At 42.2% G+C, this 19,235-nt stretch overlaps 1 protein-coding gene across 2 annotated transcripts in view; it reads left to right on the top strand.

Moving 5' to 3' along the window:
- Positions 1-1,454: 1,454 nt before the first annotated feature.
- The window catches only part of C1R (complement C1r), a 21,999-nt gene continuing 4,218 nt past the window's right edge, over positions 1,455-19,235 (top strand). Inside the window, exons 1-7 of one of the 2 annotated variants that reach the window (XM_042453552.1) lie at positions 1,455-1,731; positions 5,886-6,126; positions 6,417-6,609; positions 13,536-13,673; positions 14,098-14,294; positions 15,874-16,021; positions 16,108-16,229. In XM_042453552.1, coding sequence (XP_042309486.1) covers positions 1,685-1,731; positions 5,886-6,126; positions 6,417-6,609; positions 13,536-13,673; positions 14,098-14,294; positions 15,874-16,021; positions 16,108-16,229 — 1,086 coding nt within the window. In that variant the 5' untranslated portion in view covers positions 1,455-1,684. Of the gene's footprint in view, positions 1,732-3,591; positions 3,747-5,885; positions 6,127-6,416; positions 6,610-13,535; positions 13,674-14,097; positions 14,295-15,873; positions 16,022-16,107; positions 16,230-19,235 lie in introns of those variants that run through there. The other variant, XM_042453553.1, reaches the window with a different exon arrangement.

Below are 19,235 nucleotides of genomic sequence, written 5' to 3'. Positions count from 1 at the left end.
GCCTCTTGCAAAGTGCCTTTGGAGCAAGCAAATGAAAGGGAAAGTAGCACAAGCCGACACATTCTATCTATATATGCATCTACCTGTAGAACTGTGTGCATAGATTGTCAAATATATAAAAAATAAAAAGAGAGCTGCCTGGTGCGAGAGGGAGGCTTGTTCCGTTCTGTGCCCTCCCTCTGACCTACCCTGAACTCGACCCTTTCTCAGGCACCCCGATTGCCCTTTGCATCCTTCTTCCGGCTCCTTGGCTCCGTCAGTCACCCCGATTGCCTGGCATCCCTTCTTTCCCCTGGCTCCTTCCTTCTCCTCCTCCTCCTCCTCCTCCTGCTCCGATGAAGGGGAGGGAATGCTCTGCCCTCTGCCCTCCCTCTGACCTAAATCCCTCCCATGAACTGGCCCCAATCATGATCGGGGCCAAGTTCATATTCGCCGAACCCATTTCCCCCACAAAAGATACAGCTTTTACCCGGATTCCAAATGACCTGCACTAATCCAGCTGTTTACATGCCACATGCACTCAACCTGGGATTTTGAGGAAACATCAAGGTTTTCACCAACTTTGCCAACTCTGGGGCAAAGGTGAGTTAATGGGGAAAACACACAGTATTCTGCCAGAAAGTCAGCATACACTGTGTGAACAGGCAGCACTGGCCTCGGGGTGAGGACAGGGTTTTTCACCTGTGCAGACCCCTCCATCTCCCAACGGCAACATCTCTCTCTCTCTCTCTCTCTCTCTCTCTGACCTTGCCCCACAAGTTATACACACATACACACACCTAACCACCTCAGGGAGGTAGGATTTGTCCATGTACTGAACACCAACATTGCAGAATACAGTTGGCCCTCCACATTTGCAGCTTTGTCTTTTGCAAATTTGATTACTCACAGATTTGATTAATATGTTCTCTCTAGCAACCTCTAAGTCCTCCAGCATGTCTCTGTTGTCAACAACTGCCAAATGTCACACTGGAGGACCTAGAGATTCCTAGAGATAACACTTTTCTAGGCATTTGTAGGTCCTCCAGAGCAATTTCATGGCCAACTTCTGGCAGATCTTGATCATAGAAGTGCCCTGGGGGACTTTGAGCCCTTAGCAGCACAATCCTATGCATATCTACTAAATTCAGAGGGAATCAGAGGTCTGGGAAGAAGATCAGCTCATCCGCATATCTTTCGCAGCAGCCTTTGCTGGAGTTGCTGTGACTGCAAAGAAAGTCAGACTGACTGGGGAAGCAAGCTTTGGAGCCAGCAGTGCACATAGTTGTATTCTGTAGAGTTATTATAGTCTAAAAGAGGACAAAAAGTAACTGCAGGGATGGAGACAGAAGGATCTATAGTCATCTACTGCAACATGTGTGCAATCTTTGTTTTCTTGCCAGAAAACCTCTCTGATTACACTTTCAACAAGGGCAAACTGGGGAGTCTCTGGGAACAGAAGGTCAGCACACTTCAGCACCATATTGATACTCTTCCAGGCATGAGAGAACATGAGCAATTCCTTGAAGAACAAAGTGAAAATTGATTTTACAGAACCAGCAGAAAGAAACTGCCAAGGAAAATGAAGGGGACAGTATCACTGAAGAAGCACCTGGGAGGACAGTCACTGCCAGGAGCAGATCAAACACAAAGGATTCAGAACCAGTCCAACTAAGCAGTTGCTCCCTACATCTTCTTGAAGATAATGGTGGTGAAAATTCCCAAACAGGAGACCAGCCAAAAAGAGAAACAGTGAGTGCTCTCCAATATTTTTTTCACAATTTGCATTCAGTTTTATCTATATCATATTAGGAGCTATAGTTCTACTTTCATTGGGAAGATAATAATAATAATAATAATAATAATAATAATAATAATAATAATTTGTTTTATTTATATACTGCTATTCCAAAGATCATAGCGGTGAACAGCAAGTAAGTTAATTAGCAAGTAAGCTAAGTTGCCCCCAACAGTCTGGGTACTGTGATAGCCATTTGGCTGAAGAGCGGGGTATAAATAAATAAATAAATAAATATATTGTTGTTGTTGTTGTTGTTGAGAATTTTAACATAATTTTCTTTAGATTAGGAGCCCTGGTGGTGCAGTGGTTAAATGCCTGTACTGCAGCCGCTCACTCACAAACCATAAGGTTGCAAATTCAATCCCAGCTAAGGGGGCTCAGGCTCGACTCAGGCTAGCATCCTCCTGAGGTTGCTAAAATGAGTATCCAGATTGTTGGGGGCAATTAGCTTACACTTTGAAAATCGCTTAGGGAGTGCTTAAGTGCACTGATAAGTGGTATAGAAATGTACTTGCTATTGCTAATGCTATTGCTAGATTGTGGCACAATGTAAATGTTTTGCATTCTTTTTCCCAGTGTTCTAAATCCAATGTATGCCCCACATTTTGTGCCCATTTGATCATCAGACCATTAACTGTTTCATCTTCCAGTTCTTGCTTAAGAATAATAGAAAATGTTGCCATTTTCTGTCTACAATTTTCTAAGACTACTTTCTTGATCTCTTTTTCATCACTATCAAAATCTCCCCATCCCTGGTCTGTTTTAAATCTCTCACAGAACCATAGAATCATAGAGTTGGAAGAGACCACAAGGGCCATCCAGTCCAACCCATTGCCATGCAGGAACTCTCAATCAAAGCATCCCTGATAGATGGCCATCCAGCCTCTGTTTAAAGACCTCCAAGGAGGAAGACTCCAGCACACTCCCAGGGAGTGTGTTCCACTGTCAGAGCTCTTACTATCAGGAGGTTCCTCCTAATGTTGGGTTGGAATCTCTTTTCCTGGAGCTTGCATCCATTGCTCCAGGTCTTGTTCTCTGGAGCAGCAGAAAACAAGCTTGCTCCCTCCTCAATATGGCATCCCTTCAAGTATTTAAACAGGGCTATCATATCACCTCTTAATCTTCTCTTCTCCAGGCTAAACATCCCCAGCTCCATAGTTTTTTTTTTTAATAAAGAAACCAATTATATTTAATTCCTCCTTTGTCCAGTTCTTCTCCGCCGCTTTGATCTGAATTGGAAAAGCAGGATAGAAATAAACTTTTATTATATTTATTATTATTATTCTCTAAGCTTCATCTTTTGCTATGTAGACTGTAACTAATAGGTCCTTGTATTGTGCCTTATATATTCTTTTTAAATATTTCCAACAAATATGTAGTAAATATGTTAACCTTTACATGTCAACAGATTCTTTTATTTTTTATTTTTGCTACAAGAGACCAGTGTTGTGTAGCAGTTTGAGTGTTGGACTACAACTCTGGAGACAGGATTCAGTTCCCCATTTGACCATGAAATCCACTGGTTGACCTTGGGCAAATCATACTCTCTCAGCCTCAAATGAGGGCAATGGCAAACCTCCTCTGAACAGAACTTGCCAAGGGTCACCTTGGGGTTGTCATAAGTTGGAAATGACTTGACGGTATACAGCACATAACACACACACAAGAGGACAACTGGGTGCTTGTAGACTCTTTTGATTTTAAACACTTATCCCACTCTTTATAGATGGGGACAGCAGGGGGCAGCAGTAGACAACATAAAGGAAACTTGGTTTTCTATTGCTCAATAGATTTTGGAAAATCAGTTATCTTTCTTCCCACCCTCTTAGTATGGTCTGCCCCAACCTCACCGACTCATACCTAACAGAGAGTTAAGAGTTTATTGAATTTTCTGCTTCCAACATCCAAGTGCAGACTACATGAACTGCAGGGTGAAAGAGGGGGACTAAGTCAAATCTACAAACATGTGAGTGTTGATTGTGTGGGAAAGTAGAGGGTGGCATAAAAAGGGAGACGGTGGCATGGACATCTACTTGCCAAAGATAAGGATCATGATTTACTTATGATTTTGACACTATTGCCACAATTGTAATCCTCCACTCTAAACTACTTTACCAGGCATCAACTGCATGGGGGAAAGGGGGTCTATTCTGCTTAGCATCAGAGCACAGTTGAATGATGTTTCCGTCAGGTCTGGACGGGTATGGCTAGGAGGAAATTCACCTACAACTTTGTGCTTAGAAAAGAGATGTGTGCAGAAAAGCTTTTAGAAATATTCAGTGGCATCACTAGGATGTGTGAGGGATACGGGCCACACTGGGTGACTTCCGGGTGCCTGGGACCGGCCCAAATGGACTTCCAGGAGCCTGGGACTGGTATTTTCCCTTTTGTCTGTTCTAAGACTGGCCTCCATCCTGACCAAGTTGCTCTGTTTTTGTTTGCTTCATCTCTTCTGTTTTGAAAAGAGATTACTATGTGCCTTTCTGTCTCCGGCAGCTGTAATACATTGGGACATCATACTAGATACCCCCAGAATTAACTTATTTTTATTAAGCTGAAACACTGAGATTCAAATCAAAATTCTAAATATGAGGAGAAGTCATTTAGAAGAAATAAAGGGGCGCTAGTCATGACTCAACAGGGAATCATGGTAGCACCCTCAGAATTTTACATAGTGATTTAGGTTATCATTCAAGTCATAGTTCCCAGCTTCAAATCAAAGAAGTTGTCTGCAAATGCCACAAGGCCCTTGTTCTCTCCCAGCCTTGTGTCATCCAGTTCAGACGATGCAGGCCCAAACCCTCGGGTCCAATCCTGCCAGACTGGATGTGGATCCAGTGGATCTAGCTCGAACCTGAGGTAAGCAGCCGTATCCTTGGTATCCACAGACTTGCCATCTATGGACTTCAGCATCCACTGATGGCAAGCCCCATTGTCCCCAGTGGCAGCGCGTGCATGTGGCTGTGCCAGAATTAGGGACAGTCCCTGCTGTCCCCAGAGGCAGCACATGCACTTGGCTGCACTGCCATTAGGGACAATGGGACTTGAGCATCCACAGATTTGGGCATCCGCGGGGGGGAGTCAGGAATGGATGCCCTGTGGATACCAAGGTCCCAGTGTAATTTGATCCTGGTTTTCTGTGGAGTTTCCTTGAATCTCTGCAGCAAACCCCAGCTGTTTAGATGGCGTCCCACACTCCTTACCTTGCCATGCCATTTCTCGTACTCAAAAGCCCCTCCCCCCATTGCATCATCTGATGTGTCAATGAGGTGCTGACCATGTGGGTACAGCCAGGTGAACTGTTTCCACAGCAGATGCAGCAATCGGGGGGGGGGGGGGGGCTTCTGAGGACAAATGATGGCACTGCAAAGTAAGAAGCATGCACCGGTAGAGGGTCCTGGGTTGGCAGGGGGACAGGTTCATAAACAGCCACCCAATTATGCACCGAACCAGGGATCAACCTGGGTGAGCACTGGGGCCAGAATAGCACAGGCTCAGCCCATGCTATCCTGGCCCTTCTGCTCATCCCACAAAAGATAACATTTGCATCCTAGAAGCAAAGAGAGAGGCGGGGAGAGCTGTTATAGCTCATTGGGGCTCATTGGGACATCAGTGTAAATGTGCAAAATTTGACAAGTATTCTGTTGCAGTGACTAGTTTCACAACAAAATTTCAAAGAGGAGGCTTTAAAGGGAGAAAAAGGGTGTTTGCCATATTTCATAGGAAACATTTTTAAAGCGATAGAAAACATTACCATTCCTATTGAGGTGTTGCCATTAGGATGCCTGAGTCAGAAAAATGAGAGAAGGCTTAAAGCACTGCTGCTAAGGTTCCTTAGGTTTAAGAAAAGATGGGGAGACAGAACCTACCTGACCCAGGTAGCACTTGCACTACTATAGAAGACTAGAACTCCATTGTCTTTAATTTGATTCCCATCAGGCCATCTTTCTGATCTCTGTAAAGGCCATGCTTTAACAGTTGCCAAATCCAACAGTTCTCTAATTTAATGTCTAATATGGGAGGGTGCGGCTTTAATGCATAATTCTTACTTATTCTTCTCTTTGGTAATATTTCTCATTCTTATCTGTGCACATTATATTTACAGGTTCCCCCTGCTCCTCTTCCTCCTCCTACTGCAGGAAGCTTTTCTCTTTGGAGTGGTCAGTTCTATGCCAACCTCAAAGAAGCTTTATGGGGAGGTCAAGTCTCCCAATTACCCGAAACCATATCCAGACAACAACATCACTACCTGGGATATTTCAGTGCCAAAGGGCTTCAGGGTGAAGCTGAATTTCTGGCAATTTGATTTGGAGCCATCAGAGGCCTGTCAATATGACTATGTTAAGGTATTTGAACAGAGCTTCAAGTGTGGACTGGGCAGACGCGGGCACCAAACCTTCATTGAACCAAACCTCCTATAGCATGGTCTGTTGCCTTCCACTTTACCAAATGTTCTGGTTTTCAAACCCATCTTCCCCCGGCACTGGAAATAAATAATTTGATATGGGGTATGAATCTCACAGGCAGTTGCTTAAGCTAGTTCCTTTGTGTTTGTAGGACTACTTGTGAGATTCCTTGGATTTGATGAGTTCTACGCTTTCTAATATTTTCCCCTCATCTTCCTTGACTCTGGCAGATCACAGCAGACAAGCAAGACCTTGGCCGGTACTGTGGCCAGGCAGATTCGATCACTGGCAACCATCCCAGAGGGAAAGAGTTTTTGTCCACTGGGAACCACATGCAGCTCTTGTTCCACTCTGACTTCTCCAATGAGGAGAATGGTGTTGTTGTCTTCTACAAGGGATTCCTAGCTTATTATCAAGCTATTGGTGAGTATAGAGCCTCCAGGCCCTGTAGAAGTTGAGCACAGAGCTAATATACAGCACAAAGCACAGACCTGGTTTGGCTAACTATGGTGAAAGCTTAGAATCATATAATAGAATCATAGAGTTGGAAGAGACCACAAGGGCCATCCAGTCCAACCCCTGCCATGCAGGAACTCACACTCAAAGCATACCTGACAGATGGCCATCCAGCCTCTGTTTACTACAGCCCTTAAAGACCAGATTGATGGCAACCTCCCAGAGGACATTTTCTGCAGCTGCTCCCAATTTATGGAATGGCCTGCCGGACGAGATCCATCAAATGACCAATCTAGAGAGCTTTTAAAAAGCCATTAAGATGGATCTCTTGGGGCAGGCCTTCCTGGAATAAAATACTCAGCTACGAATAAGACTACCCTATTTATTGAACTCTGCCCATGGTTATTGTTTGGATTTTAAAATGTTAGTTTTAGTTTTATACTGTTTAATCTATTTTTAAGGGGGGTACTATGGATATATGGATATATTTTAGTCTGTTGTACATCGCTTTGATTGCTTGGCAAAAAGCGGGATAAAAATAAAATAAATTATTTTATATTTTATTTAAAGACCTCCAAGGAAGGAGACTCCACTTCACTCCAAGGAAGTGTGTTCCACTGTCAAACAGCTCTTACTGTCAGGAGGTTCCTCATAATGTTGAGGTGGAATGTCTTTTCCTGGAGCTTGCATCCATTGTTCCGGGTCCTAGTCTCTGGAGCAGCAGAAAACAAACTTGCTCCCTCCTCAATATGATATCCCTTCCAATATTTAAACAGGGTTATCATATCACCTCTTAACCTTCTCTTTTCCAGGCTAAACATCCCCAGCTCCCTAAGACGTTCCTCATAGGGCTTGGTTTCCAGACCCTTAACCATTTTAGTCACCCTCCTTTGGACACGCTTGACCCTATTCTGAGTTAGCAGGGAGGAGGCTGAGTGGAAACCAAGGAAATTGCCCCCTTGTGCCAGGCACCCAAGCGCACCTACCTGGACAGAGTGACCAGGTATCCTCCTTTTCCAAGACATGCCTTACATTTTAGTCTTCTGTCCAACAAGAATTTCAAAATGCCCTCCATTTTGAGCATGGCTAAGAATTATGCATTTATAATTCTGTTTGTCTTTTTATCTTTTCTTTTGGAACGTCCACATTTTTCTCGAATGTCCTGCATTCTGCAGTGCCTTGTCCTCCTTTGCAGTTAGGACACCAGGTCACTCTGTACCTGCAGCACCCAAGCAATGTGGCACTTAGGTTCCTCTAGCAGCAAATCTTCCTGACTGGTAGTTGATTTGGGAGTTTTATAATGAGAAGTGGCCCACCATAAAGTGGTTCTCTGGATTCAGAAATTCATGGTACAGTAATGGGACTCAAATACCAACTGTCCCGATTTGTCAGAGACACCAGTACTTTGAATTTTGCCCAGAAATGGATTAGCAGTTAATTTTTATTGACTACACTTCTAACATTGTTAATGTAAATTACCCCCAAAGCAGAAAGCATTGCATCTTCTTTCAAATTAATTAACATAACGTTAAAACTTCAGACCTTGTAGGATCTTAGATCTCAGCTATCTTGCTATTTGTACACAGATTATAAAAAAGAAACCTTGCAATTAACTTTTTTCCTCATTATTTATAGTTTAGAGTGTACAAACAAAAACATTTCTTTTACGATGCACTTAACAATAAGATCTGAATTAATGCAAATAAATAAAACAGTTCTCTTTTTGTGTAATTTTATTTCTTTATTTAAAATAATAATAATAATAATAATAATAATAATAATAATAATAATGGCCTGTTACAGACTGCCAAAATAAAGCTGCTTCGGGTCTCTTTGGAGGTATGCTACTTAAATGATGCATGGGTCCTAAGAGTCGGAGGTTGCGCCAAAGCCACACTCCATTCCTAAGCACCAGAGTACAGCTTTGGTGCAGCTTCCAGATTCTTAGGATGCATGCATCATTTAAATAGCATATCTCCAAAGAGACCCGAAGCAGCTTTATTCTGACAGTCTGTAACAGGCCTACAATAATAATATAAGGATTTATTTATAGCCTGCCCAATCTCAAGGAATCAGGGCGGGTTACAACAATAAAGTAAGTACAAAGCAAATAAACAATAACAATAAAATAACGAAGCAATTCACAATAGCAATAAATAGCAATAAAATATGTATATATTGTCCTTCATTTAGTTTGAACTTCAGGGTGGCATACAACCAGTACCAGCAATAATAATAAAACAAGAGGTTGAGTCCTGTCCTGGGAGAAAGGGGAGGGAATGAATGACGCATAAATGAATAAACCAACTTTTAGATTTTAGAACTAAAATTTAATAGATTTAAAATGCCTGGGTGAATAACGATGTTTTTGCCAAATTTTGAAAATGGAAACCAGATGAACCTCTTTAATGGCAGCTTGCATCCCATATCCAGAGCACCGCTTGGGGGAAAGACCTTTCCATGGTTGCAACATACTTCCAAAAATGAGCCCTTCATGGAAGATCTTAAGCCACAGGGCAAGTCAGATGAGAGGGTGAAAAACTCAGTTAAATAATTACGGTAGGTTCCAAGCCATTTTTCATTTCATCAGAGCTTGGGATGTTAGTTTTTTAACAGCTCAATGTTAATAATGAAGTCACATTTTAATTCATTTATGTTAATATTGGTTTGGAATTTTTTGTTTTGTTTTGACATTAATTGTTAATGAAACCAATATCAATAAAACAAGTCATGCTTTCTGCATGTAAATATATATGCAAGCTTTCACTTCAAAACCAAATATTTAAATTTGCTCAGCTTTATTAATGAAAAGCTTCTCTTCCTCCTCCTCTCTTGCAGGGAGGTTTCTTTGGGCACTGATGGTGGCATTTGGTAATGCGTTTTAATTGCCCATGCAAGGCCAGAGTAACCAGATATCATAATCGCAAAGGAGGGCACCGCAAGAAAAATAGAGGGCATTACAAATTAAACACTAAAAACTAATATAAATGTAAATTCATGCTTCTTAGTCATGCTCTACATGGAGGATATTTTGAAATTTCCCCTAGACAGAAGGTTGAAATTGAGGACATGCCCTGGAAAAGGAGGACCTCTGGTCACCTTGTGTGAGGCAAACCTCCAAAATATTTTGCATTACAACTTAGAAAGCTCATAACAATATGTTGTGTGGAGGCCCATCTCCACATCCCAGTCACTGTGCAGATTACAGCTAAATTCAGAAAGGGAAAGCCTGGTGGGAGGGCAGTACTTTGATAATGTCATTGTTTTTATTAAACATCAATCTGACAGTTACAATACCCACTAGGCCCCATTTAGTTTATTACTACACCCATCTTCACTTACGAATACTATAGCCTCCATGCTGGGGGAGTGATTTTTTTTTTGTGTGTGGCTTCCATAATCATAATTGTCATCTTTATTTATATTCTACCTTTCACCATAAAACTGGGACTCAAAAGACTTACAAATACAATATGGCTAAAACAAATGCAATATAGCCAAAACAGAGGAAAGATAAAAATTAAAATAAATTAAACTGACAGTCACCTGAAAACCTTTTAAAAATGTACAATTAGGAATAATAGTAATTTAAAAACAGTGCAGTTAAAAGCACCAAAAGTTTTTAAAGCTTTAATCACCTGGGCAATGCTGGAAATGCAGTTCATATTTTATCCTAACCACACTTTGTCAGAAAGAAGGGCCACTGAAACTGTGATAGATGAGGTCTCACAGCTGCCCTGTAGGTCATAAAGCTTCACTAGGAGATTCAGCCACAACTTGTTGACCACGACCACCTCACAAATCACCAGACAGACTGACCATGTATTTCTAATATATGTTATTTGAGTATAAAAGTATATATAATACAAATATATCTCAAGCAAAAGAATGCATTTACTTCAGGACTACAAAAGCTGTCTTTTTTACAGCCTGTTTGAATGCCTCAGCAGATGAACCTCTGGTTTAAAGGGTGAGGCCAGTTCTGTGCACGCTGCGCTCCACCAGAAAAATCCATTGCACACTCTCAAAGGATACATCCGACTTCCGAAAAAGCCCTGTAGCGATAGGCGAGGGACGAAACGGCAGGTGTAAAGATGCACTGGAAGCCGCAGATCCAACCCTGCATGCAGGCGGTTCAGGACTTTGGTCGCTCGAGACTGACCGGGGATGATAGTCTTGTTCGGCAGCATCCTGAATGACCAAGCAGCATTTTTTAAGGAGAGCACTGCTTGCTCCATATGGAGAGGGGCCTAGAAAAGGTGGCCTAAAGAAAGCTCATCCCCAACAACCCGGTTGGCTAGCCGCGGCCAACAGGAATCTTCTGATCCGGTCAAACACCGAATTGGCCTTTTTAGTCACCAACGCACTTGTACAAAGCGCGGGATGAGTCCTTCCTGAATCTTCGTTTGCGAAGCAAAGCCAGAGAGAGAGAGAGAGAGAGAGAATGTCTAGTAATATTCATACATGGCTTCCATCATGTGTGATTAACATCAAATAAACAATCCACAGTACATTTTACACAATTATGTACACATTTTCCCTCTAGCACAAAGATTATGCTGTTATCTTCAAGATATCCCCATCCAATAGGCGTCTCAGGTATCCACCTGTTGTGAGTGTGTCTGGTGCTCACTGTTTTTGCTCCTAGATCTCCAGTCCAGGTGACCAAATAAACATATTCAGGCCTTATATTGGCCTCCTTCATGTTTTGGCCAGTCGCCTTACCCAAAGAACAAGTGGAGAGGGGAGCACTAAGGAGTCTCCATCAACTGTCAGAGATATTTCAAATGTTGGGTACATTAGCTTTTGCAAAAGGCTTGAGGCTAGGGGGAGTGAATATTAATCATCCCTGGACTCTCTTGCAAAACATCCTTAACCAAAATGAGCAATTATAGAGTAAACAATAGTTGTTGGAAGTCATATGCCATACCAGCAAATGATGGTGCAGAAACTGGGCTTCCCAAATTTGATGGGTGAGGCACACATATTTTCTGAATTAAAATCAAAGGTACATTTTATCAGTTTAAAGCTTTACTTATCAAGTGTGAAAGAGTGCAGTGGCAACACTACTGGGGTGTGGGGAATGCATATCACACCAGGTGACATCTAATTGGGGGGTGACACCAATGTTCCTCAAACACCTACCTTTTGGCAGAAACGCTCTGTGGCATTCATCTGCATTGCTTTAAAATGCTTTAAGACAGTGGTTCCCAATCTTCCTAATGCCGCGACCCTTTAATACAGTTCCTCATGTTGTGGTGACCCAAACTCATGAAATTATTTTCATTGCTACTTAATAACTGTAATAGGTGTTTTCCAATGGTCTTAGGCGACCCCCATGAAAAGGCCTCCAAAGGGGTCCCGACCCACAGGTTGGGAACCACTGCTTTAAGAGATGGGGGAGTGGGGTCAAGCTACATGGGAGGAGAAAGGAGAGGTCCCAGAAATTTTTACAATTAAAATTTCAAATTTCAAAATGTTTATTTTATAAAAATAATAAAATTTGAAATTAAAAAATATTCTTATAAAATTTTATTTAAAAACATCACATTTTAACCAAATCTTCACTATGTATATGTAAATACATTTAGGTTGTGCATATGATATTGTAATTTGAAGGTATACTATTAATTTTGCTCATTGTTTATGTCACAACTATTAGCATTCCATTCAGTGGTATATGGGAATTATGATTTACAAGTAACTTTATTACAAAAAAGCATTACTAAGAGTTCTGTATGGTGTGAAATGGGAGACCGTTAATGGAGGTGACACCATGAGTTACCGCACCAGTGACACCAATCCTAGGGATGCCACTGAAAGAGTGAAAATTACATTCCCTTAGAAAAGCCCAATCCCTGTATGGGAATGAAAGTTCTTCTGTTGGGTCTTCTGTTAGGTCTTTATACTTTTAGTAATTGAATAGTCAGATCAGTGTAGACTCACCTCAAGGAAAGGCAAATGAAAGAAGGGCCAAATCAAAGTAAGAAAGCATACAGAGCTGCCACAGCCTCCTCTTTGAGCATATTCTTTGGACTCACAGGAAACTTTAATTTTATCAAATGATTTCCTGTAGTATTCTGTAATAGCACACATGAATTGCTAGTTTATAGCATACACAATGGAACACAATGATAAATCATAGTTATCTATGAATGTCTGGGATGGATAAGGAGGTTTAGAACCCCTGTCTCCTACATTTGGATATTCAGAGGTTAGGTGTTACAAGCACATCTCAGTTCATGAAACAATTTCTAGATTTCTTTTCAATGGAGAGAGAACATAAATCAGTCTTCAGGCTAAGTGTGTGTGTGTGTGTGTGTGTGTGTGTGAGTGTGCGCACCTTCAAATCAACATACAACAACCCCATTAATATCATAGGGTTTTCTTAAGCAAGGAATACTTGGCGGTTGTTTTGCCAGTTCCTTCCTATGAAATATGGTCTACAGCACCTGGTATTTGTTGATGGTCTTCCATCAAAGTACTGATCAGGGTTGACCTCATTTGGCTTCCGAGATCTGACAGGTTCTGGTGCCCTTAGGGTATTTAGGCCTTCCTCAGGCTGAGGATACTGTGGCTATATTGCTAACCTAAAAGTACTGTATTTTCTGGCGTATAAGACTACTTTTTAACCCAGGAAAATCTTCTAAAAAGTCAGGGGTCGTCTTATACGCCGGGTGTTGTCTTATAGGGCAGGTGCTGAAACCTCCAAGCTGGACTGGAACTGGAAAAGTTGGGGGTCGTCTTATACGCCCAGTCGTCTTATACGCCGGAAAATACGGTATTTTTCTACTGAACAGTAGAGTGCAAACTTTGCAGACAAACCAAGCAAAACAAAGATTTAATTGTAACAGATTTGACTGTAAACCTCTTCTGTCTCTGGTTATTCCCAGATTTGGATGAGTGTGTCAAAGGAAATGACATTGAAGACGGTCCTCGATGCCAGCACTTCTGCCACAACTATGTAGGGGGCTACTTCTGCTCCTGCCAACCTGGCTACCGTCTCCAAAGTGACCTGCACACCTGTCGAGGTGAGAGGGCAAATGTCTACACAAGGAAACAGAGTACAGATTTAGTATAGCCTAGTGCCTGTGAGAATAATCTGCAATCTCAGAAGTTGCCAGTTGAAATCTAATCTCTTAATATGACTTTAGATAAACTAACTATCATTCAGCCTCAGTCTCTCATCTGCAGTATTTTGACAGCAGATTTCTCTAGGGGCTGATGTAGAAATTATTCGTCATAATATTTGCAAAGTACAGTACTTTGAATACTGCAATAGCTATAAGGATGCTATCATTGCTCTTAGTTGAGGGCTCCTGCCAAAGAGTTATTCAATAATATGGGGAAAGAGAAAAATGTTGCATATTGTGGGGTATTTATGAGGGAAAACTATTCCAAATACATTCTGCGTACAGATTTTAATAAACCTTCTCTTGGTTCCTTGTCCTGCAGTGGACTGCAGCAATGAACTGTTCACAGAGCCTTCAGGGTATCTGTCAAGCCCTGGATATCCTCAGTCCTATCCAGCTGAGTTGCAGTGTAACTACAGTATACGAGTGGAGAAAGGGATGACCATCACTCTCAAGTTCCTGGAGCCCTTTGAAATTGATGATCACCCACAGGTCCGCTGCCCTTATGACCAGCTCAAGGTATGGCAGATCCATGCACCGTGTCCTACTCGGCCCTACTACCCGCAATCTCTACTTTGAAACATTTCCTTTTCTGTCTGAAAGGAAAACAAACAAACAAACAAACAAGGCTGTGGGGATGAATCTAACACTACTCTTGAGATTCATATATTCTAGCATGAGCATTCATGGATTTCAGTCCACTTCTTCAAATGCAGTGATGGAATCTGTTCTGTTATGCTATTCCAAGCTGCATACTTGATCACAGAACCAACAAATTTAGTGTGTTATCTAGTGGAACTAAATAAAAGACTGGTAAAACAGAAAAGTTTAAGGAAAAGTGGTAGTAGAACAAATTATAAAAAAGGTTTATTAACCAATGTAATGGCAAAATAATAATGTAAAAGATCAGTTTTCCCAATAGGCATAAAATGCTGGAAACTGGAAGTCCCAGGTAACATCTCTGTCAGAGAACTCTGGTGGCACAACACACTACAAATCCCAGGATTCCATAGGATGGAGCCATGACAGTTAAAACAGTGTCAAACTCCATTAATATTTGCACTGCAGGTGCAGCCTTAGTTAGATCTATGATGAGTTAGATCTATGAGTCACAACTGGGAGTAAGTCCTTCCTAGAAGTACTGTAGAAGGATTAATCACGGGAATTTACATTTATGTGTGGGGCACATCTGTTTTCATTTCAAAACAGAAAATCAGGGGTATCAAACAAGAAAGACAAAACTGATTTTAGCTGACTGTAGAATAAGAGAGAGTATTATCATATAAACTAAGGCGCGTTACAGACCGCCCTCAAGCAGCCGTTTTCCCACCGCCGCCATTCGCTGCGGAGGGAAGCCCCAGCGGCCAGACCGCGAGGCTTCCCGGCGCAGTGAAAAAGGAGCGCCGAAATGGCACTCCTTTTCAAAACGCAGAAGTGGCACCACGAGGGGCTAAGTGCACCCTCGCGGCATCACTTCTGCCACCACCTGTCTGGACGCTATGTGTCCAAGACGTCAAAATGGCGGCGCCCATGTGGATGGGCGCTGCCATTAAGGACGCGCTCCGCACGTACTAGGAAGAAGGGCCATGAGGAAGGTAAGACCCTTTCTAACCCTAATACTGCCCTTCCTAACCCTTATGGCGGTCTGTACCCGCCTAAATGTCCAATGTGTGCCTCCCGATTTAGATTATGGAGAGTCCTTCATTTGTAACTTGCAGAGATTTAGCAATAGCACAACATGAAAGTTTATGTGTGAAGCATTAAATGCCCTCATTTTTAAAATATAGTTTACATGTAATATAATTTCTATAACCATTTCTAAACAAATTGCCAGAACAGTCTGGAACCTTAAAGTGAATGAAAGTAGCCTCCATTTCAACATATCTCCAGCAACTAGAATAATTTATCTGCGTGAGAACTGTAAAGGATCAATGGACACAAAAGGTACTTTTTTCCCCCTGTATCAGTTTATAGAACTCCCTGAGAGATATAAAAATATTAATCAGGTAAGCCTGTTCATTTTATCTGATGTGCTATATGGGAAATGAATACATAAAAGAATATCAATAACTCTTCCAAATCCTCTGTTTCTCATTAGATCCAAGCTGGGCAGAAAACAATTGGTGAGTTCTGTGGCACAGTGCCTCCAAGGAACATCGAAACCAACAGCTCTTCAGTCGACATTCTTTTCCTCACCGACGAGTCAGGATTGAGCCGTGGGTGGAAGATCTGGTACAGCACAGAAAGTAATGTATCCCCATCCAAAGGACTAAGATAAATCATATCCAGCCATCTGCCAAGGCTTCCTTCATCTCTTGCTTGTTTTCAATAGGGATTCGGTGCCCACAACCTGTGCCAAATGACGATTCCACCATCATCAAAGCCCCACAGCCTATATATCGATACCAAGACTACTTCATTGTGACTTGTAAGACTGGCTATAACCTGATGGAGGTGAGACACACGTATTTGCCATCTGCTTTACTTTGTATCTTTCTGATGTCTAAGCTCCTTGCTTATAGTAACTTGTTGTCCATCATAAATATTCCCCCTTTTTACATCTCACAGTCTTTCTTATAGGAACAGACTGAAATATTTGTTAGGCTATTCAAAACATTTTTACTAAAACCAAAAAATTCCCCTGATTGCACAATTTTTGGCCAGTCGCTAAAAGTCAAATGAGGAAAAGGGGGAAACGAAAGTAGAGTGTAACAAACAAACAGGGCTTATGTGAATTTGGAGCTTAGCCCTAGGACATAGTTTGAATGTCAGGATTCAGATCTTATATAACAATTGTGAGTGCCTTCTAGCATGTACAAGGTGCCTTTTCCTTACTCCTGAGTAACTGTTCACTTCACTACTCTCCTCCCAAAAATACAGAGTAAGGATGCCATAATATCTAAGGGCAAAGATGGGCTTCCCAAACAAACTATGACTTCTGTTATATTTTTTAAGAAATCATCTTTGTTCTGGAAAAAGAAAAATCCCCAATTGCTCTAAAGATAGCATTGTTGGATACCATGCCCAATATATTTAACATCATTTAAAAATTTAACAACACTAGAAAACTAAATGACATTTAACTATAGACTTTTGGTTATGGGACCGGACCAGGTAACTTTCCCACCAAACTATTCATTTGGTGAAACCTGAACTTTTAATTTCAGTATGTTTAATCTAGACTTAGAACTTTATCACACTATGCTCTTCTCCCACTAAAATCGTGTTCTTTTCGAAAGTGTTATGCAATTGGGACTACTCTCTTCTTTATCACACCTTCACAGTCTTTCCAGCATTACAGCCTTCATTCCTGCTAAATACTTTATTCACTTGCAACATTTGGCACTGCCCAATCAGCACCACCCAGTAGCACCCAGAGTGTACCTAGTTTGGCATATACATAGAGACACCCCTCGCCAAGAAATATAAATTAAAAGGAGCTCTTATCTTTAAAAGGGCCTTTTTTCCCTGGAGGTGAGAAGACTTCTTCATTTAGGATAGACTAATCACTGGCAAATGAAAGCGACTGATCTGTCAGCAATAAATCTCGTCTGCTCAAGTCAGGAACTCCTTGATCACTGGCAAGCAAAGGGCACCTAAGCAGCACCTAAAGCCCACCCACTGACCACCCAAAATCAGAATTAAAGAAGAAGTGATTTATCAAAGGAGGTCATTCACTGAGGTTTTGTGCAAATGAAAAGAAATGCCTGCCAAATGATCTCCCATGAGATAACAACAAAAAAGAAGAGAGGTCGTGCTATAAGTCTCAGCAAAAGACACTATTAACCAGATATTATTGTGGTTTATTGCCTTATGTGATGAAGTCCTCAGTCAGAGTAAACCCATTAAAACCAAGAGCACTTTGGTTTATTACAAGTAATGACTAACTTAAATCCCATTAATTTCAGTGCATATAGTCTACTTTTAGTACAACTAGGTGTGGCAGCATTGTAATTCCATCCCTCCTCCAAATTGAGAATTGCCCCATATGCTTTTCATGGTTTTACTGAATATGTTTGGTACTTGTGATATTATTATTATTATTATTATTATTATTATTATATTGTGCACCCATCCCATACACCGGTGTAGTACCTGTGGCTTATGCGGAAGCCGCACTGCAATTAAAGCAATCCCACAAACATGTGCCCCATGGTTTCCAATGGGCCACAAGCATATGCGGATTCCCCCTTACTTGAGCGGTTGCAGAATGGATTCCTCACATAAGGGGAGGGCCCGCTGTATTGTTATTATTAAATTGTATGCTAAAATATATATTACAGTAGTCCCTCTGCATTTGCAGCTTTGACATTCACAATTTTGATTATTCGTGAGGTCAAGCCGCCATGTGTGCATGCACTCCTCCTCCCCCCTCCTGAGCTTTTCCCCTGGGAGGAAAAACATAGGAGGGAGCAGCCATGAGGTGGGCACACACCAATCCCGCCCTTTCCCCAGACAGATCAGTGCCTTTCCCAGGCACCAATCTGGCCTGGAAAGCGGAGGGAATAGATCCACCTCCCAAGACTCTTTTCTGGGCAGATGGGTGCCTATCTTCCTTGGTATCCATTCACCTGGGAAAGAGGTTTGGGAAGGGTAGATCCATGCCAGGGACGTAGCCAAGGGGGAGGGGGTTCTTGGGGTCCGGACCCCCCTTCCATTAGAAAAATGAATGGTGTGTGCTGCTGCGCTGCCGCACCCAAGCCCCATTATAATGGTGGCACTTAGTCGGGACCCCCCTTCCTAAAATTCTGGCTATATCCCAGTCCATGCCCCCTGAACCCCTTTCCTGGGTGGATGGGCGCCTGTCCTTCCTGGTATCCATCCACCCAGGAAAAGGGCTTGGGAGAGGTGGATCCATGCCCCGACCAAACCCCTTTCCCAAGCGGATGAATGTCTGTCTTCCCTGGCATCCATCCACTTGGGAAAGAGGCAACGGAGATGTGGACCCATGCCTCCCAAACCCCTTCCCCAGGCAGATGGCTCTGTTGCAGATGGAAGCAGGCTCTCTGCAGCATCAGAAGGAAGGCAGGGGACTCACAGGTGTGCTTCCGTCAAACCTGTGCCACCCTGGAAGGACTTGAGAGAGTTTCTCCCAAGCCTTTCCAAGGTGGCATGGACCAGGGGAAGGGAGTGCTCCCTTTTCCCGAGCCTCTGCCACTCTGGAAATGGCTTCGGATGGTGGTGTTGGGGTGGGGTATGCGTTTTTTTTCACATTCTTTGGGGTCTTGTTCCCTTAACCCCCGCAAATGTGGAGGAACCTTCTGTATTTTGGGATTATCTTTTTCCTTCATGGGTCTGAAATTGTTTTGTAAGAATTTTATGAGTCAATACATTAGAGTCTGAGGCAGGAGACTTCGTTTGCAGCCAGATGTGTTGTTATGAATCCTACCCTGGTTTATTAACCATTTTAATTAGACCAACAGTACAGAGACCCTGGGCAGGCAATGCACACACACACCC

The sequence above is a fragment of the Sceloporus undulatus genome, chromosome 2 (genome assembly GCF_019175285.1).
Source record: "Sceloporus undulatus isolate JIND9_A2432 ecotype Alabama chromosome 2, SceUnd_v1.1, whole genome shotgun sequence".
Classification (NCBI taxonomy): domain Eukaryota; kingdom Metazoa; phylum Chordata; class Lepidosauria; order Squamata; family Phrynosomatidae; genus Sceloporus; species Sceloporus undulatus.
The sequence above is the reverse complement of the archived record's forward strand: the minus strand, read 5'-3'. Positions and strand labels throughout refer to the sequence as shown.